Source organism: Sinohyriopsis cumingii, chromosome 12 (assembly GCF_028554795.1).
Source record: "Sinohyriopsis cumingii isolate HCF-2022 chromosome 12, ASM2855479v2, whole genome shotgun sequence".
Classification (NCBI taxonomy): domain Eukaryota; kingdom Metazoa; phylum Mollusca; class Bivalvia; order Unionida; family Unionidae; genus Sinohyriopsis; species Sinohyriopsis cumingii.
In genome coordinates, this window is record NC_142972.1 from 10,824,528 (window position 1) to 10,844,596 (window position 20,069).

At 38.0% G+C, this 20,069-nt stretch overlaps 1 protein-coding gene across 2 annotated transcripts in view; it reads right to left on the bottom strand.

Annotated features, from left to right (window-relative positions):
• Positions 1–20,069, bottom strand: part of LOC149786000 (toll-interacting protein A-like) — a 66,333-nt gene that overhangs the window by 25,995 nt on the left and 20,269 nt on the right. For both annotated transcript variants that reach the window (XM_089976284.1, XM_089976283.1), the window contains exon 2: positions 3,986–4,156. In XM_089976284.1, coding sequence (XP_089832410.1) covers positions 3,986–4,156 — 171 coding nt within the window. The remainder of the gene's footprint in view (positions 1–3,985; positions 4,157–20,069) is intronic.

Genomic DNA, 20,069 nt, shown 5'->3' on the forward strand with positions numbered 1-20,069 from the left:
CAATTTCTTCCTCTTCTGTTGCCTGACTCTCACAAATTGGATATGAAAATTAGGTTACAAAACAGGAGAACAGACACAACTGGGACTTCTGGTAACTTGTCTGACTCTACTGAAACTATGCGTTCATCACCTTATCTTTACTCTCAGGATGAGACATGATCATTCCTTCTTATTCTTGGAGAAGGGAACTTTGTGGCTGCATCATCCTGTCTACACTCAAGTGTGGATAGGTGTAATGTGACAAAATATTGTTCTATCTTGGAAAATGGGACTGATGATCCCCTCTTTATGCATCAGGAAGTGAGTGGTGGTCTCCATGCTTTTATTTGATAATGAGACTGGAGGGGACAGGAAGGTTCTATCATATGCCCATTCTACGAACCAAAGAAGTCATGGGAAAGTCATCCATTGTGTCATGGGAGGGAAGGTAGACATGACCAACTCACCACCATGTGGCAGGTGTCCCCAAGTCCAATATGGGTTGAATAGGAAACATAAAGAAAGAGGTTATCAATCCAGTCGCTTTCCCAAGACAGTGATAAAAGCATCAAGTCCAATATAGCAGAATGAGCAGAGGGCTAGCAACCAAGTTCCTTTCCTTTGACCTGTGCCTGATCCATAACTGGAGCCCAAAAGTAGTGAAGAGAGCCTGCTGACCATTAACAGACATCGGGTGACATGTATTAGTCATCTTACCTCCCCTGATGCCTTATCCACAAATAAGTGACCAGTGGTGGAAGTTAATGAAGAAATAAAAGTAGGACTTGAAAACATGGTTTCTTAATTTTGCTCATTCTGTGAACATTTCAGCTTGATTTATCCAAAATTTTCAAGAATCACGTAATCAGGCATCAATAAGCAGAGCTAACCCTACCAACTATGTATAAAAGAAAATACTCATTAAATTTTATAAAAGTATTAAAATGTTCCAAGTTGGTTTAAGAAACTACTTTTCTTCTGCAACAGCTGGTAACCTCATAAGCATGTTACATTTAAAATGAGTGACAGGTATTGAGGTAGAAGTTCTCTCCACCGACATTATAACCTGAAACATAAAATAAACCTGTTTACCTTTAATAGTAACCTGCTTATACACCAAAGAGTTAAGCCTCCACAGAGTAACAATTAGGCCTCCATAGAGTAACAATTAAACCTCCATAGAGTAACAATTAAGCCTCCATAGAGTAACAATTAAACCTCCATAGAGTAACAATTAAGCCTCCATCGAGTAACAATTAAACCTCCATAGAGTAACAATTAAACCTCCATAGAGTAACAATTAGGCCTCTATAGAGTAACAATTAAGCCTCCATAGAGTAACAATTAAACCTCCATAGAGTAACAATTAAGCCTCCATAGAGTAACAATTAAACCTCCATAGAGTAACAATTAAACCTTCATACAGTAACAATTAAACCTCCATAGAGTAACAATTAGGCCTCCATAAAGTAACAATTAGGCCTCCATAGAGTAACAATTAAACCTCAAGACAGCAATAATAAAACCTCAACAGAGTAACAATTGGTTACTGACTAAATGATACATTCATGGAATTTCAATTGCAAAATAGAGAAAGGTGATGTCAATGCAAGAAAAGATGAAGTATACTTCATTGTTTCTGCATATCTGGGCAAAATGACAGTCACTGGTATGATTGTTTCACCTGAATCACCATCTAGCAGAGACCCAGCTAACAATTTCACTTTTCTGCAAAAAATCATTAGTATATTAAACCTCCATAGAGTAACAATTAAAGGGGGGAAGTGGCAAGGTAAAACCTCCATGGTCGCACTTTGTTTTTATTTTGTCTCTATGGATACAATGTGACAAGTTGATACGTAAAGGTAAAGGATGTAAATTTCGCTTTTTTGGTTGAGTACCTATAATGGATATATATAAGTCAAAAGTAGATAATTTCTCATATTAAAAACAGACAGTCTATTTACTAAGGCAGGTTCATTTACTGATCATATAATTTTTTTCCTTTTTTGATAGTGGGATGAAATGCCTGTATGTCAAGCCCACCCCTGAGCTCTATTTCAAATCCAGAGATAGTGGGATGAAATGCCTGTATGTTAAGTCCACCCCTGAGCTCTATTTCAAATCCAGTGATAGTGGGATGAAATGCCTGAATGTCAAGCCCACCCCTGAGCTCTATTCCAAATCCTGAGATAGCGGTATGAAATGCCTGTATGTCAAGCCCACCTCTGAGCTATATTCCAAATCCAAAGTTAGTGGGATGAAATGCCTGTATTTAAGCCCACCCCATTGCTATATTCAAAATTCAATATAGTGGGATGAAATACTATTGAAATAAAAGAAAAGCACAAATCTTTAGCACTGAGGACGGCCTAGGTTATGGACAGACATAAAGCTGGACATGAACACAGATGCCAGCTAGGGTATGGACAGACATAAAGCTGGACATGAACACAGATGCCAGCTAGGGTATGGACAGACATAAAGCTGGACATGAACACAGATGCCAGCTAGGGTATGAACAGACATACTGTTGTACATTCCGTTATGACTCTATGGTCTCAAACGAAGTAACAGAAAAAAGCATAATCAAAACATTTTGTCAAACTTAAAAAAAGAAAGAATTATCAGTTATAAATGAAAATGTGAGAGGAACTTAGAGTACTGTGAAGCAAATCTAAACTAATCCTTATAAAGGTCTATGAAAGTCCTAAATGAATATACAGTTCCTTAAAATTTTCAAATTCAAAACCAGAAATGTACTGGTCCTCCAAGAACCACGACCCTGTCAAGATATCATTGTCCAGAATTCCTTTGAATAATTTATAGTTCCAAAATAATATAGTCCAAATAATGGGCACTTTCTATTTCCACTGAACAGTCCATACAAATATTTTTTTTCTCTTTAATAATATCTTAGTACAACATAGAACACATCTGCATACTTACAACAGTAACATATGAAATGAGAATAACTCAAAAATAGGAATGAAACTGATCACTCAGCTCTCTGTTTATATACACTGTTAGTGCAAAAATACTTCAAAAAAGACCCCATGTGACATAATACACTACTCATTTTCCATCAAACTTGCCTATTCATGTAACCTAGCCAAGCCAATGGGAAGTTATAAGTCCTTCTAGAAATGTCGAAACCCCATCAACCAACGAGAAATTAAGCCAAAGGTGCCATTTAAGTCCTATTATCAAGATTATTATTAATAACTGTCAAAACGTATGTAAGTATCAATGTATAGATCCTATGCAACAATATCCATTAACTAGGGTATGGACAGACATACAGTTGGATATGCACACAGACACCAAAACTATAGTATGGACAGACGTATAGTTGGAGATGTACACAGAAGCCAACTATAGTATGGACAGACATATAGTTGGACATGTACACAGATGCCAACTAAGGTATGGATAGACATACACTAGGACATATACATAGATGCCAACTAGGGTATGGACAGACATAGCTGGAAATGCACACAGACGCCAACTAGGGTATGGACAGACATAGCTGGACATTCACACAGATGCCAACTAGGATATGGACAGACATAGCTGGAAATGCACACAGATGCCAACTAGGGTATGGACAGACATATAGTTGGGCATGTACACAGATGTCAACCATGGTATAGACAGACATGTAGTCAGACATGTACACAGATGCCAACTATGATGGTATGGACAGACATACAGTTGGACATGTACACTGATGCCAACTAGGGTATGGACAGATATATAGTTGGACATGCACACAGATGCCAACTATGGTATGGGCAGACATATAGTTGGACATGTTCACAGATGCCAACTATGGTATGGACAGACATATAGTTGAACATGTACACAGATGCCAAAGTGATTGCTTTGTCAAGCTTCCTCAAGGCAGTTTGACACAAAACTAATAAAACAACCAGCTGTCTACTTTTTTTCATTCCCCAGGCAAGATGGCCTATTGACACAAGCTAGACTGTAATCAGCATACCTGTATAACACTTAAACTGAGCCTGCCAGCCAGGTTAGCAGGCATCATGCCAACCCCTGCCTGCTGCTGTGCCTGAAGAATCTGTGCAAGACGCTCATCTGTCATCACCTGCTGCTGCTGGGCTGAACCACCAACACGGAGGAAATCTTCAGGTAACTCATTCACCAGCACCTTTAAGACAGTCATATTATAGAGATTGAATTAGAAAAGGTTGATAAGCTACTAAAAAATCTGAAAAATCACCTTTTATGCATATGAGTAATTTTCTGTTTTCATGTATATTGATTTCCATGGACAAGTGCCCTTTTTATGCATACAAGTGATTTCCATGGACAAGCTGCACTTTAAGAAGATTGAGTATTATGTAGTTTATTAGGAGTAAAACAAATGATAGACAAAGAAAATTTCCAAGTCACTTGCCCTGCAGGACAGGCAACCAACTGAAAATATGTTGATTCACATGCCCTCAAGAGAGAAACATTTCAGACATGCCTACCATGTTGACATTTGATCTGAGATCTCCTGAAGCACCTTATCTAGGTATTACAGGGAATCATGGTTTCTATGATCAACAAGTCCAGAAACCATATCTATGGAGGTACATATTAAAAGGAATGATGATTCAAATGCTCAGCCAGACCAGACACCTTAACTAGGTATTACAAAGAATTGATTCATATGCTCAGCAAGTCCAGACACCTTATCTAGATGATTCATGTGTTCAACCAGTTCAGAAACCTTATCTAGGTATTACAGGGAATTATGATTCACAAGATTCAACTAGTCCAAGCACCTTATCTAGGTGTTACAGGGAATTATGATTCACAAGATCAACTAGTCCAAACACCCTATCTAGGTGTTACAGGGAATCATGGTTCATATGATCAACAAGTCCTGAAACCTTATCTATGGAGGTACATATATTCAAGGAATGATGATTCAAATGCTCAACCAGTCCAGACACTTTATCTAGGTATTACAGGGAATTATGATTCATAAGCTCAACCAGTCCAGACACCTTATATAGGTATTACAGGGAATTATGATTCATAAGCTCAACCAGTCCAGACACTTTATCTAGGTATTACAGGGAATTATGATTCATAAGCTCAACCAGTCCAGACATCTTATATAGGTATTACTGGAAATGATGATTCATAAGCTCAACCAGTCCAGACACCTTATCTAGGTTTTACAAGGAATGATGATTCAAATGCTCCACCAGTCCAGACACCTTATCTAGGTATTACTGGAAATGATTAATATGATTTACGAGTCCAGACTCCTTATCTAGGTATTACTGGAAATGATGATTCATATGATCTACCAATCTAGACAACTTAAAATCATTATTAGGCAGCTGGGATGATAAATCTCATAGCACAATATCTGGGTCTATACATTTTTGAAGGACAAGTCAAGTTTTCCAAGGCTAGTATAGACAAGTGCTTTTTCCTGATTTCAAACAAGACTGGCAAGGACTAACTTTTCATTCTTTAATCAGTTTGTCTGCCTTTAGATGGCCACCTATTCCCTCTAGGCAATCTACCTTCATTTATTTGTTGACCTTATGTGATATATCACAACAAAAGTAAGTTGTGATTGATGAGTGAAACCATGCTAACTGTAGCTGATACTCTTTACGAATATATTGCTGCAGGAAGACTTATTGACCCCAGGTTCATCTAAACTTTAGTACATCATCTTTGTGCATTAATATACAATCCTACCTTATATTTATCACCTCAGATTAAACTTCACTTTAAAAACAAGGTATATGCAACCAAACTATGAAAGACTGTTCAGCTTCATATTATTGCAATGTTATCTGCATATTCTGATGTCTGTCTGCCACTTACTATGTTGTATTGTCATCAACTCCATCTCTGCAAATAAAGATTTCCTGTCATTTTTTCCAGTGTATTAGGTAAAATCCAAAGCCACTGTACAGAAATGATATAATAGAATATGATCTGAGTGTCATGCAACTATCAAAGTGCAGTGTCTCCCCTGGACGCTCACTCCAACTTTTGTCTCCCTTGGACCCTCACTCCAAGTTTTGTGTCTCCCTTGGACTCTCACTCCTACTTTAATCAAGCGCAGTGTCTCCCTTGGACTCTCACTCCTACTTTTGTGTCTCCCTTGGACCCTCACTCCTAGGTTTGTGTCTCCTTTGGACTCTCACTCCTACTTTTATCAAGCGCAGTGTCTCTCTTGGACTCTCACTCCTACTTTTGTGTCTCCCTTGGACTCTTACTCCTAATTTTATCAAGCATGTGAAGGTACAGTTATTGATTTATATGCTAATTTAATGCCTGGAGAAAACAAGTGACTCATATTTTGTTGCTTTTCTTACTGTTTGCTTCTTTTCAGAAAGTTATATGTGTTTTGCCTTTGGCAAATAATCATCGTTAACATACTACTGCGTCTGACACCCTGCATCAAGACTAACGTGTTTTGTCTTTGGACAATGCACTGCAGCAGTCCACACAGTTATACAACTAGACACCAGCCCGAGGTAGCTGCAATGGGGAGTTGAACCATATTTATTCTATAATTAGTCCATGCTTGATAATTAGCCAACTCCCATTTTTACTCAGTTTTAGCAAATATCTAATCAAAATGTCTTTGTATGACAATATGCCCATCCCATAATAATTTATCAGGCTGGTATCTAGATATGATTTCAATGAACTTTACTCCCTGGTTTGGAATCACTCATTCTATTTTAGCATCAAAATCTAATGACTTAATGACCCAGACCAATTCTGGGTGTACTCGATTACAGAGCTGTATCTGAGTGGGTGTTCTCACCATGATCAAGTACAATCATTTTCAATGTGTCTAGAACTTGTCCCAACAAATATTTTATAACCAACCATAAGAAATACTATGCTTATGGCTGAGAGGGCTTAGCAAGTCACTTGATCAACTTGTCCTAGATTCATCACTTGTTCTGAAGAATTTATCACTTGTCCATGGATTTAAATAATGTGTGTGTGTGTGTGATTTGGATTTTTAACATAGCTTTAACAATTTTTCAGTCATATCACTACGATGTTTTAAGGAAAACCAACAAACTTTATCAACAAACTTAGTACCTTCTTTAATTTATACAACCAATGTTAAGTTTCTTACATCAGGGGTTCACTAATTTCCTAAATCAGGAAGTCCAGGACTTTATGGGTACTTTTTTTGATAGTCTGCTCATTAAATATTGGAAGTCCTAAAATATTCAGTGGTATAATCATTTGAAATTTATTTAGTGCATATCATTTACACTGTACACTGTCGTATTTGTGATAGAGTAAGAGTGATAAAGATCTAAGACACTAGTACATGATAATTCAATTTGACTGTGCACTGAAGGAAGAAAGTAAGTCCAGAATATGAAATTATGATTATGAATGGTGTGGTATGGTATAGGGAAGAACTGTCAGGGATTCCACTAATGGACATGATTATGAACGATGGAAGAGGAGAGAATTGCTGGGAATTCTAATAATGGTCATGATTAATGGGGGGGGGTTATGAAAGGCATTCGGATTCCACTAATGGACAGTTATGAATGTTGGTGTTCGGGGTACAGTCAGAGATTCCACTAATGGACATGATGATGAATGATGGGAGAGGAGAGAACTGTTGGGATATCCAATAATGGACATGATTACTGTGTGGGGGGGGGGGCGGAAATGAATGGGATTCCACTAATGGACATGATTATGAATGGTGGAAGAGGAGATAACTGCTGGGAATTCTAAACATGGACATGATTACTGGTGGGGGGATGAATGGGATTCCACTAATGGACATGATTATGAATGGTGGGAGAGGAAAGAACTGTTGGAAATTCCATTAATGGACATGATTACTGGGGGGGAGGGAATGAATGGCATTCCACTAATGGACATGATGATGAATGGTGGGAGGGGAAAGAAATGTTGGGAATTCGAATAATGGACATGATTACTGTGGGGAGGGAATGAATTGGATTCCACTAATGGACATGAAAATGAATGGTGGATGGGGAAAAGAATTGTTGGGAATTCCAATAATGGACATGATTACTGGGGGGAGCAATGAATGGGATTCCAATAATGGACATGATTATGAATGGTAGGAGGGGTAAGAACTGTTGGGAATTCCAATAATGGAAATGATTATGAATAATGGGAGAGGAAAGAACTGTTGGGAATTCCAATAATGTACATGATTACTGGGAGGAGAAATGAATGGGATTCCACTAATGGACATGATGATGATGAATGGTGGGAGGGTAAAGAACTGTTGGGAATTCCAATAATGGACATGATTATGAATGGTGGGAGGAGAAACTGTTGGAAATTCCAATAATAGACATGATTACTGGGGGGATAAATGAATGGGATTCCACTAAAGGACATGATGAATGGTAGGAGGGGAAAGAACTGTTGGGGATTCCAATAATGGACATGATTACGGGGGGGTAGAAATGAATGGGATTCCACTAATGGACATGACAATAAATGGTGGGAGGGGAAAAGAACTGTTGGGAATTCCAGTAATGGACATGATTACTGCAGGGAGAAATGAATTGGATTCCACTAATGGACATGAAGATTAATGGTGGGAGGGGAAAAAAACTGTTGGGAATTACAATAATGGACATAATTACTGGGGGGGTGGTGGAATGAAAGGAAGCATACTAATAGACATCATTATGAATATCTGGTTTTTTGGGGGGTTGGGGAACCTATTAGAGTTTCCACTAATGGACAAGGGACAAGAGTATGAATGATGGGGGGGTTGAGAGAACTGTTCAGGATTCCACTAATGGACATGAATATTGGGGAAAGAACTGTCAGGGTAACCATTAGTGGATATCCATCATACTATGTTCTGAATTCCACTTGTCCCAAATCTGATTAAATTGTTTTACATACTCTGAATACATTATAAACCTTGCATATGTATTTTAATTAAATGCATAAAATATGCAAAAATAATACTTATCTTGAGCACTTATCATTACTGTAATAATCAGCAGTAGTCACATTTAACAATTATTACTACATGTACAAGGGACCAATCAGTTAATTTTCAACAAAAATTACTCTTGCACTGATTTTTAGAAAAAGAACTTATTATAGCCATCCTATCTGATGGAAACACAAATACAAAAGAAAGCAAAGTAAGAAATTTATAATGTGTCAATGTCAAGAGAAATTTCTTATCGACATGAACAATCGATTGTCAGAAATGTTCATTCAGTTGTCTTTTGGGCTTTAATCATTACATTTTATTTTTCTTCTTTTCTTCATCTAAAACCACTTTTTTTGTATTTACCTACTTTTCAACAGAACTGGCAATTCAGTGGGACAAGTGAGTGCATAATATATTTGGGAACACAAATAAGCTTGTGGGGACCTGGAACTGATAAAGCCCCTCAATCAGGATTAAACAATTACCAGGTATTTCATCAGTCATTGTTTATTGCTGATCTTTCCTGGCCAGCCTGATTTGATGCATTGAATGATTTTGTCTTTATCAGATATGCAGCATAATTTCAATAGAAGGCACTATACTTAATTAATCTCCGCCAAAGTATGGAAAATTTGTTAAGAAAACACCTTCCTTTTGAGTGGAAATGGAAGTCACTATACTTATTTCTGTCTGAGTATGGAAACTTTGTTAACATATTAACCCCTAGCGACGAGTTAACGTGGCAGGAGGTAGTAGCCTACTGCTGAGCTCTGTAGCGTCACGGTCATGCAAGATACGCTATAGTGGGTGGTATTATAGAAAGGTAGACTGATGTAGCTCTACAATGATACCAAATAATCTGGAATATCTAGTTGCACTACAAAATACATGTACAGATGGAAAAACCTCATTTTTTGGACCCGATTTTTTTCTACCCAAAATTGGCCCGTGGTCAGAATCCAATTTTGTGTCTGGATTTTTTACTTTTTGGTCTCAGATCTAAGACAAACCGGTATGAACTGCAAACAGACAGATGAACCTTTGCAAAAAGTAGGATAAGATGGGCATTTGGAATAAAGAGTGGTCTCAATACAAAAATAATGGCTCTGTTTAGCAAAAAAAAAAACAAAAAACAATCTAACTTTTACCCTTCTGCTCATGTGCGAGCCAAATAGCCAATGAAAAACGATGTTTCTAACAGTATTTTATTGCAAGATTACCTGGGATTTTTGGTGTTTTCGGATCTATTCAGAAATAGCTTTCAAAATATGTTTCCTACTCGAATTTCAGGCAAAAATTACAAAAACCTCCAGGGGTTAATGTGTTAAGAAAAGACCTTCCTTTTAACTGAAAACTGAGTCATTATACTTAATTATTCTCCACTAGAGAATGGAAACTTTCTAAAGAAAAAGCCTTCCTTTTGACTGAAAACTGAAGTCACTATACTTAATTAATCTCCACTAGAGTATGGAAACATTGTTAGGAAAAGACCTTCCTTTTGACTGAAAACTGAAATCATGATACTTTGTCTCCAAGCGAGTACAGAAAGTTTAATACCTCCAGCAACAACAGTACAACATTATTTAAGAAAAGACATCCAACAATACCTTTATAACATTATTTAAGAAAAGACCTCCAACAACATCTTATAACATTATTTAAGAAAAGACCTATAAACAATACCTTTATAACATTATTTAAGAAAAGACCTATAAACAATACCTTTATAACATTATTTAAGAAAAGACCTCCAACAATACCTTTATAACATTATTTAAGAAAAGACCTCCAACAATACCTTTATAACATTATTTAAGAAAAGACCTCCAACAATACCTTTATAACATTATTTAAGAAAAGACCTCCAACAACACTTTTACAACACTGTTTAAGAAAAGACCTTTCTTTTTGATTGAAAACTGAAATCATGATACTTAATCTCCAAGCGAGTACAGAAAGTTAAAGACCTCCAGCAACACCATTACAACCTTATTTAAGAAAAGACTTCCAACAACACCTTTACAACATTATTTAAGAAAAGACCTCCAACAACACCTTTACAACATTATTTAAGAAAAGACCTCCAACAATACCTTTATAACATTATTTAAGAAAAGACCTCCAACAACACTTTTACAACATTGTTTAAGAAAAGACCTCCAACAACACTTTTACAACATTGTTTAAGAAAAGACCTTTCTTTTTGATTGAAAACTGAAATCATGATACTTAATCTCCAAGCGAGTACAGAAAGTTTAAGACCTCTAACGACACCATCACAATATTATTTAAGAAAAGACTTCCAACAACACCTTTACAACATTATTTAAGAAAAGACCTCCAACAACACCTTTACAACATTATTTAAGAAAAGACCTCCAACAATACCTTTATAACATTATTTAAGAAAAGACCTCCAACAACACTTTTACAACATTGTTTAAGAAAAGACCTCCAACAACACTTTTACAACATTGTTTAAGAAAAGACCTTTCTTTTTGATTGAAAACTGAAATCATGATACTTAATCTCCAAGCGAGTACAGAAAGTTTAAGACCTCTAACGACACCATCACAATATTATTTAAGAAAAGACTTCCAACAACACCTTTACAACATTATTTAAGAAAAGACCTCCAACAATACCTTTATAACATTATTTAAGAAAAGACCTCCAACAACACTTTTACAACACTGTTTAAGAAAAGACCTTTCTTTTTGATTGAAAACTGAAATCATGATACTTAATCTCCAAGCGAGTACAGAAAGTTAAAGACCTCCAGCAACACCATTACAACCTTATTTAAGAAAAGACTTCCAACACCTTTACAACATTATTTAAGAAAAGACCTCCAACAACACCTTTACAACATTATTTAAGAAAAGACCTCCAACAATACCTTTATAACATTATTTAAGAAAAGACCTCCAACAACACTTTTACAACATTGTTTAAGAAAAGACCTCCAACAACACTTTTACAACATTGTTTAAGAAAAGACCTTTCTTTTTGATTGAAAACTGAAATCATGATACTTAATCTCCAAGCGAGTACAGAAAGTTTAAGACCTCTAACGACACCATCACAATATTATTTAAGAAAAGACTTCCAACAACACCTTTACAACATTATTTAAGAAAAGACCTCCAACAACACCTTTACAACATTATTTAAGAAAAGACCTCCAACAATACCTTTATAACATTATTTAAGAAAAGACCTCCAACAACACTTTTACAACATTGTTTAAGAAAAGACCTCCAACAACACTTTTACAACATTGTTTAAGAAAAGACCTTTCTTTTTGATTGAAAACTGAAATCATGATACTTAATCTCCAAGCGAGTACAGAAAGTTTAAGACCTCTAACGACACCATCACAATATTATTTAAGAAAAGACTTCCAACAACACCTTTACAACATTATTTAAGAAAAGACCTCCAACAATACCTTTATAACATTATTTAAGAAAAGACCTCCAACAACACTTTTACAACACTGTTTAAGAAAAGACCTTTCTTATTGATTGAAAACTGAAATCATGATACTTAATCTCCAAGCGAGTACAGAAAGTTAAAGACCTCCAGCAACACCATTACAACCTTATTTAAGAAAAGACTTCCAACAACACCTTTACAACATTATTTAAGAAAAGACATCCAACAATACCTTTATAACATTATTTAAGAAAAGACCTCCAACAACACTTTTACAACATTGTTTAAGAAAAGACCTCCAACAACACTTTTACAACATTGTTTAAGAAAAGACCTCCAACAACACTTTTACAACATTGTTTAAGAAAAGACCTCCAACAACACTTTTACAACATTGTTTAAGAAAAGACCTCCAACAACACTTTTACAACATTGTTTAAGCAGCAGAGGGGCTGTACAGACCGAAACTTTTTGCACAATAAACCCCTCCAGGAAACTATTCCTCGATAGAGGGCTTATTTCGACGAAATAAACCCTTCTATTCAGAATACAGGACAAAAAAAAATGTCCCCCGAAAACTCGAAGAGTTTCCAGGGACAAACTCGTTGAGTTTGCACTGACAACTTGGGTTACTTCAATAAATCTGAAACAGTTTCCGTGGCGGGGTCGTTATTGAAAAATCCATGGGTCGGGTCCATCCCCTCTGCTGCTCTGGGAAATGAGTTTCCAAGGAAAAACATTTTTATGTTGCAAATAGTGTATCAAGTCCAATACGGTATCTTGTTCTGGGATCGTGTAAATTTATTGTCACAAATCCGTGAGGTTTTCTTTGAGCATGACTGAAGAAATTTTTAAATTTATTTAAATCCATATCGCCACCACACCAGGTTTGATGAATATTTCTCAGTGTATGTGTATCAACTCCATTGAATATCGCAAGAAGATTACAATTATCCCTGATTACTTTAGGAATTTGTGTATAACGCTGAGTAACATAAATCACATCAGTGTTTTTGTGACGTCCCCGGGAAAATATTCTTGCGGGATTTTTTTGCTTGTCCAACATAACATCATCATACACTACTAGGTTGTTAATTGATTCATCAAGATCCTCGACGCTGGGGGCTTCTTCGATATCAGTGATAAATTCAACAACATCCTCACCGTCTTTACTCAGCGCGCTTGCACTCTCATTAAAATCTTTTATAACGTTATAGCATCGTTGATCATCTACAGATGGAGCTATCAAATACAGTTTATCCCATTTCATCCACTTCATTATCAAGTTCAGCAACAGCTGTGTTTTACCTGAACCGGATGGCCCAATTATAATCGCGCGGATAGAGTTTGGTAGCACTGAATTATGCTTAACTGGCTCTTTCTTTTTTGTCGCAGAAAAATCTGTAATTTCCATTTGTATATAAAGAATAATAATTATGGATCTATATTGTGTGAAGTGTAAGGCACGAACCCCTACGAATGATCTAACAACCATTACAACAAATAATAACAGACAAGCACTTTCTGGTAAGTGTACGCGATGTGGCACAAAAAAATTTACATTTCAAAAAAAAAGCGAGAATTTAGCGGAGGTGACATTGCAGCCAAACTTGGAAAGCTCCCCGGAACTCCCTGGGCAAAGTATCCCGGAGAAAAACATCTCCCAGGATACAATTACTGCGGTCCAGGGACCCGACTAGATATCAGACTTGATGAACAATCTAAACCAAAACCGGGAGAGTATCCGATAAACGCTATCGACGCAGCGTGTCACATACATGATGTTGCTTATCGAAGTAAAGATCTACAAGACAGGCATATTGCGGATGTGAAATTAATTCATGCACTAAGCGCCATAAAAAATAAATCATTTAAGGAGTCACTCGCTAATTGGTTAGTAAGATCAGCGATGAAATCTAAATTAGTATTAGGCGCTGGATAATTAAATAAAAATGCAAGCGATTTATTATTCCCCAATCGGATACTGGAGAGGTAACTCAGCAATTAATAAACTCGCCAACGCGGCATCAGTAACACGCGAGGTTGCCAAAAATTGGCTATCAAAACAAGCAATATGGCAAATCTACTTACCACCACCTCGACAAATCAACTTTGCACATTTTGATGTTAGTGTGCCCAATGAAGTTCATCAGGCTGACATACTATTCCTGCCTCATGATACTGTCCGTAGAAAAATATACAAATACGCGCTAACAGTAGTTGATGTTGCCAGTTGATACAAAGAAGCAGAACCGTTAGCGACTAAAACAGCGTCCGAAGTCGCCTCTGCGTTTAAACGAATTTATCAACGAGGACCTCTAAACTGGCCACGATTATTACAAGTTGATCCTGGCAAGGAATTTCAGGGCGCGGTGTCATCACTGACAAAGCAGCATAACGTTACCATACGACGAGGACATACTGAAATTCATCGGGATCAGGCAATTGTTGAGCGATTTAATAGAACACTCGCTGAGAGATTATTCGGATACCAGTACGCAAGGGAATTCATTTACGATACGATATCTCGTGAATGGGTTGCAAGACTGCCAAACGTGATAGCCGCACTGAATAATGAAATTACCAGAACAACAAACATGAGACCTGTAAATGCAATCACAAAAAAATATATACCCCGCGTCAGTGAACGTGGACAACAGCAACAAAATGTTTCAACGCAGCCAGGGACGCTAGCGTCCCCACTGCTGGGTAATGTCACCGTTAGGTATTTATACGAACCAGGCGAACTAGAAGGAGGAAAAAAAAGAGCAACCGATCCCACATGGAGTGTTACTACACATAAGATATCCAGCATAACCAGATCAACTGGGAGAAACGCAATCTACAGATTAGATTCGACTGCTCCTCAACGCGGATTTAAACGCGAGCAACTTCAGGTGATTCACGAGGATACACAATTACCACCCCGATCACTAAAGTGATCCGCACTGAAGTGATTCAATCATTTAAATAACTGCAGCAACACCTCTGCGTCGGTTACACTCAAGACAGGTCAACATCACATTTTCACGTGTATGACCGCGACTGCTATCTATTCTATCTACGGTGAATTGCCTTGGGTCGTTTTTCGAATACTGCCACAGCAATAAACAATTACAACTCGCACAGTGATTATTCTGCTGTTGTTGTAATTGTATTACAAATTCAACATCCAAACTTTGTTTGGGATCAAACTCTCTACCATTTTTTTTGTCGCTCTGTTTGTAACCGGCTAATTTCTTTCTTATTGTGTCATCAGCGATTGAGCTGTCGTTGACAACATCATCTAATACAATTCTTCGTAACTGACCTATCCTTCTTACTCTTGACACGGCTAAATAAACTAAATTTGACCACTCGATGCGATCATCAACAATCCAAACTGTTGTATCTGAAATAGTTAGTCCCTGCGAACTGTGGATGGTCATAGCGTATCCTAGCGTCCACGGGGATTTGCTCATTTTCAGTGCCTGTTCAACAGCATCAACATCAACTGTGACAATATCATTTAATACTAAATTCTGTTTCTCCGGACCCGACGCAGTCAGGCGCCCTGGAATATCAACATCAATATTCTGCAATCGCGTATCAGCTGGTCTATAACACAACGGCACTGGCAACATGGGAAATTTCTTCTGATGTAACTGAAATAACCGCTGCTGAAGTGTGTCCCTGACTATCTTTCTACTTGCCACAATTAAATCACCTGGTTTCCACGTTTCCCAAAAGTCGCTCAGCGAAGTCTCTGGAATTATTTCACGCATTATCTCACACTGGACTTTATTGGTTTGTAGCCTGATCAGTGCCTTAAACTCTTTCAGCGTTTCATCGAGTGCTCTAACATCGTTAGTTATTTCCTCATAATAATCTACAAAAGTTTTCAGCCACTCGTGTGGAGATTCACCTGTAAATGGGGGTGGTTGACCATGATCGCCGCACATCACCACTGCGGTATTTTTCTTTAGCAGCCAATCCAGAAACTGTTTTAATGTATCCAACGGCACAGTGTCTATCTCATCCCAGATGATTTTCTCGGGAATATATTTCGTTCCCATTCGTTCAGGTGTCCACGTGCCGCCGCTGTATTTGAAAAAACTGTGATACGTGCACGCGTTAACATCCCGTTGTCTCATCTCCCTGGCAAGTCTGTGTGTGGGTGTTAGCACAATCATGTCAGAGTTTCTAAATAATTCAATCGCTCGAGTTGTTTTACCAGAACCACCAGGACCGTTCAGATAAACTGTTTTGTGTCTTGTAACAGGATCGTGCACCGGCGGCAACAACGAAGTTGCCCCCGATGAAACCATCGAAGATATTTCTGCGCTGCGATACTCATCCTCGATTTCAACATCAGCCGATTTACAATATCCGTGTAACATTTCATTCTTTATTCTCCACGAGCCCCACGATGGATCATCCGATATAACATTATCCAACAGCGCTGAGTGTTTTTTATCAATATAAAATGAATCCGTTGCAACTCTCACTGCGGCAACAGGGAATCTATTGATCATCGACAACAAATTTATGGATACATAAGCCAGCATCGAAGATCTCAAATGTATGTACTGAGATGATTCTCCGTCAATATAACTAAAAACAGTCCCTAGTTTTTCCCCGTTTGACAGAAACACATCTTTGCGGTTACAGAACATGTTGTTCGTGGCTGCATCAGCGACAATAAGATCCAATTCAGTCTTGTCCATGATTAATCGACTGTGATGTTGTTTATGATCATACGCTCCACCTTGAGTGAATTTCCCTATTATTCTTCGTCCTAGATCTTTTGCTGTGCTTTCATCATTTCTGAGTTTGCTTTTAAGTACTTCAGGAGCTTTCTTGATGATAGCGTCGATAGAAGTTTCTGGATATTCTCGTGACCAATCTTCGATGACTTCTTCTAACGTAACCGGCGTTGGAGTTGGCAACCAAACTTCGGTTTGACGACAATAACATATAATCGCTTCGCTGACCGTCAGCGACAACAGTATTCGACTGTCAAGCATGTATCGCAATAACACTATCGGTGCCCATCGCTTCTCAACGAAATGTCTGCCAAACCAAACATAACACACAGGATGTAAATCCTTAGCGAATTTAAACGACGACACACAAGCAAATCCGGTCAAGTCAAAATCGGGTAAAACACCGTTGACAGCTACTCTTGTCATGGTATTGCCAGCGTGGCCAAACCGTTTAAAATATTCGCTGCATTCTCCACGCCCAAGGAAACTTCCTGGATAACACGCCGTCATGTCCACGGATATCATACCGCGGTGATCATACTGAGTATTCCACAAACCGCCGTGTCCGTATTCGACACAGCTCTGCTGGATATCAGCAAGAAAACTTTTCGGAGTTGGTCTCCATGAATTTCGTTCCCGGGCTACATGCGCGACAACACCCGGGACAGTAAAACAGTGTGTCAGTAACGTATCAGTGTTGCCAGCATGATATTTTTCTGCGAGTTTTTTCATTTCCTGCTGTAACGCCATTGTTCTGTATATTTCCCCGTTGGGTCTCACAAACTGATCATATTCTCCATCTTCGCTACTTCTGAATAACCACACAGACACTGGATCGGTTTTACTTATCTGATAAATAAAATCAAACATGCTCCCAGAATTGCTTTGCAATTCCGGATAATACTTCACAACACGGTCTTGCGGAAATATCCTAACCGAGTCAGTCCAGGCGTGACTGTTATGATCGATAATAGTTATTGGTGTTCCACGGGAATTGTATTTACACTCATACAATACCTCACCGGTTAACGATGAAACCGTTATAGGAAATTTTAGTAATCGCTCTAGCTCAGCAACATCATTTATTGACGCTCCTTTATCCGCTACTCGTGTCGCCCACGCTGTTATTTTAGTTTGTCTTAGCGGTGTTAGGCCGTTTCCTCGCATTGCATTTTTAAAATGTTCCATTACTCGCTCAGCTACACAATTCAACACCGACACCTTCATCGGTTTGAGTTTATCAACGCGTGGTTTCTTCATCGGATAAATTCCATAAACAACTGCGGTCACAGGATACGCTCTGGCATAATATGGTATATCAATCCCAACAAGTACTCCCGGTTTTGAGTCTTTACTTAACAGAACGGTTTTTCCACGAACGCCTCTGGCATCAAGAACAGGGTCTAGTTTGTCTCTGATAATCCACGTTCCCTCGCCGACTCCAACAATAAATTTTATCTGTACGAAATATCTTCTATCGTCGAGATACCCAATTATGTTATGCGCGATTGTATCGTTCATGGTAGCATCAATGATACGGTCACGAGAAATGCTTTGCATTTCCCGAGAAACGCTCGCGTTTCCGAGGATAATTTTATACGAAGACCACGTGTGTGCGGCACCATCACGACGAAACTCTTCTTTGGCATTATTGATAACACCAATTACCTCTGCTAACTCTCTTCGTCGTGGATCAGCGGTTAACCGGTCAAGATCGAATCTAGAACCTGATATGGGTTTTATTCTGGATAGTCTTTCAAAACCCATTATTATAATTAAGACAAATATTTAAATAGACAAATATATTATATGATGAACCAATGCAAGTGGATCAAACTAAATTCATCAGCGCCGTGTAGCAAACCCTGCAGAGGCGAATACTGTGGACAACATGCTCAACAGGTCCGCGGTGGGAGTCTAGGACCGATACCGTGTATCAGATGCGGCATTGGAGTACGAGGAAAAACGCAATTATGTTCAGCGTGTGGTGGAAAACGCTATCGAGAATTAAAACGGTATTATGATAAAAAAAATCCAGACTGTGATAACGCTCTCAAATGCGAGCGTGATTACATAAATAAGTTTTCAGACAAATTATGAATTAGACAATGATTTGCTTATAGTATAATGAATCAAGAATTCGTCCGACATCCAACTATTCCAAATTATGAGGCAAACCGAGATGGCATAGTGAGAAACTACAGGCTGAGGAAACAAGTTGGTACAGTTGATAATGCTGGTTATTTAAGATTTACTGTTAGGAAAGGGAGGTATTTATGTCATCGTTTCGTCTATGAGGTTTTTAACGGAGAGATCCCTAAAGGCCTTGTCATTGATCATATTAACGGGAACAGACTTGATAACAGTATTGAAAACCTTCAAGCGATCACTCAGAGCAAGAATACCATACGAGGAAGAGTTAAATGTAAAACAGCTATAAGAAGAGCAGTGAAATCTGTGAATGTTGAGACTCGTGAAGAAATAATATTTCAATCAATGAGCGCAGCCGGTAGGTATTTCGGTATTTGTCCACCTTCTGTACAGCATGTCGCAGATGGGATCTACAAAACAGCATTTTCAAAGAAGCTCAAACAGAAGATTTCATTCTGTTATATAACTCTTATCGTTGACACAAACGACGATAACTCCTCCGAGAGTGTGTAACGCTTTGCAGAGTTGTCGTTGCTGGTCAGAGGATTTGCTCCCCCTAAGAAAGCCACCTTGATAAAATATTTTATCGAGTTCATAACATGTAATCATTTATTTACCGTAGAATATATATTTTTTTACAAACAATATCCTCGTTTTACTGAATATATCCGACTGTTTTGCTCTTCTGTGCTTGTTATATGACCGCGCTTAAGAAAACATACAATTAAAATATTTTAAACAAGTCCCGCCCACTGCTAGAGCGAATTTCCAACTCGCAAGTAACAGTT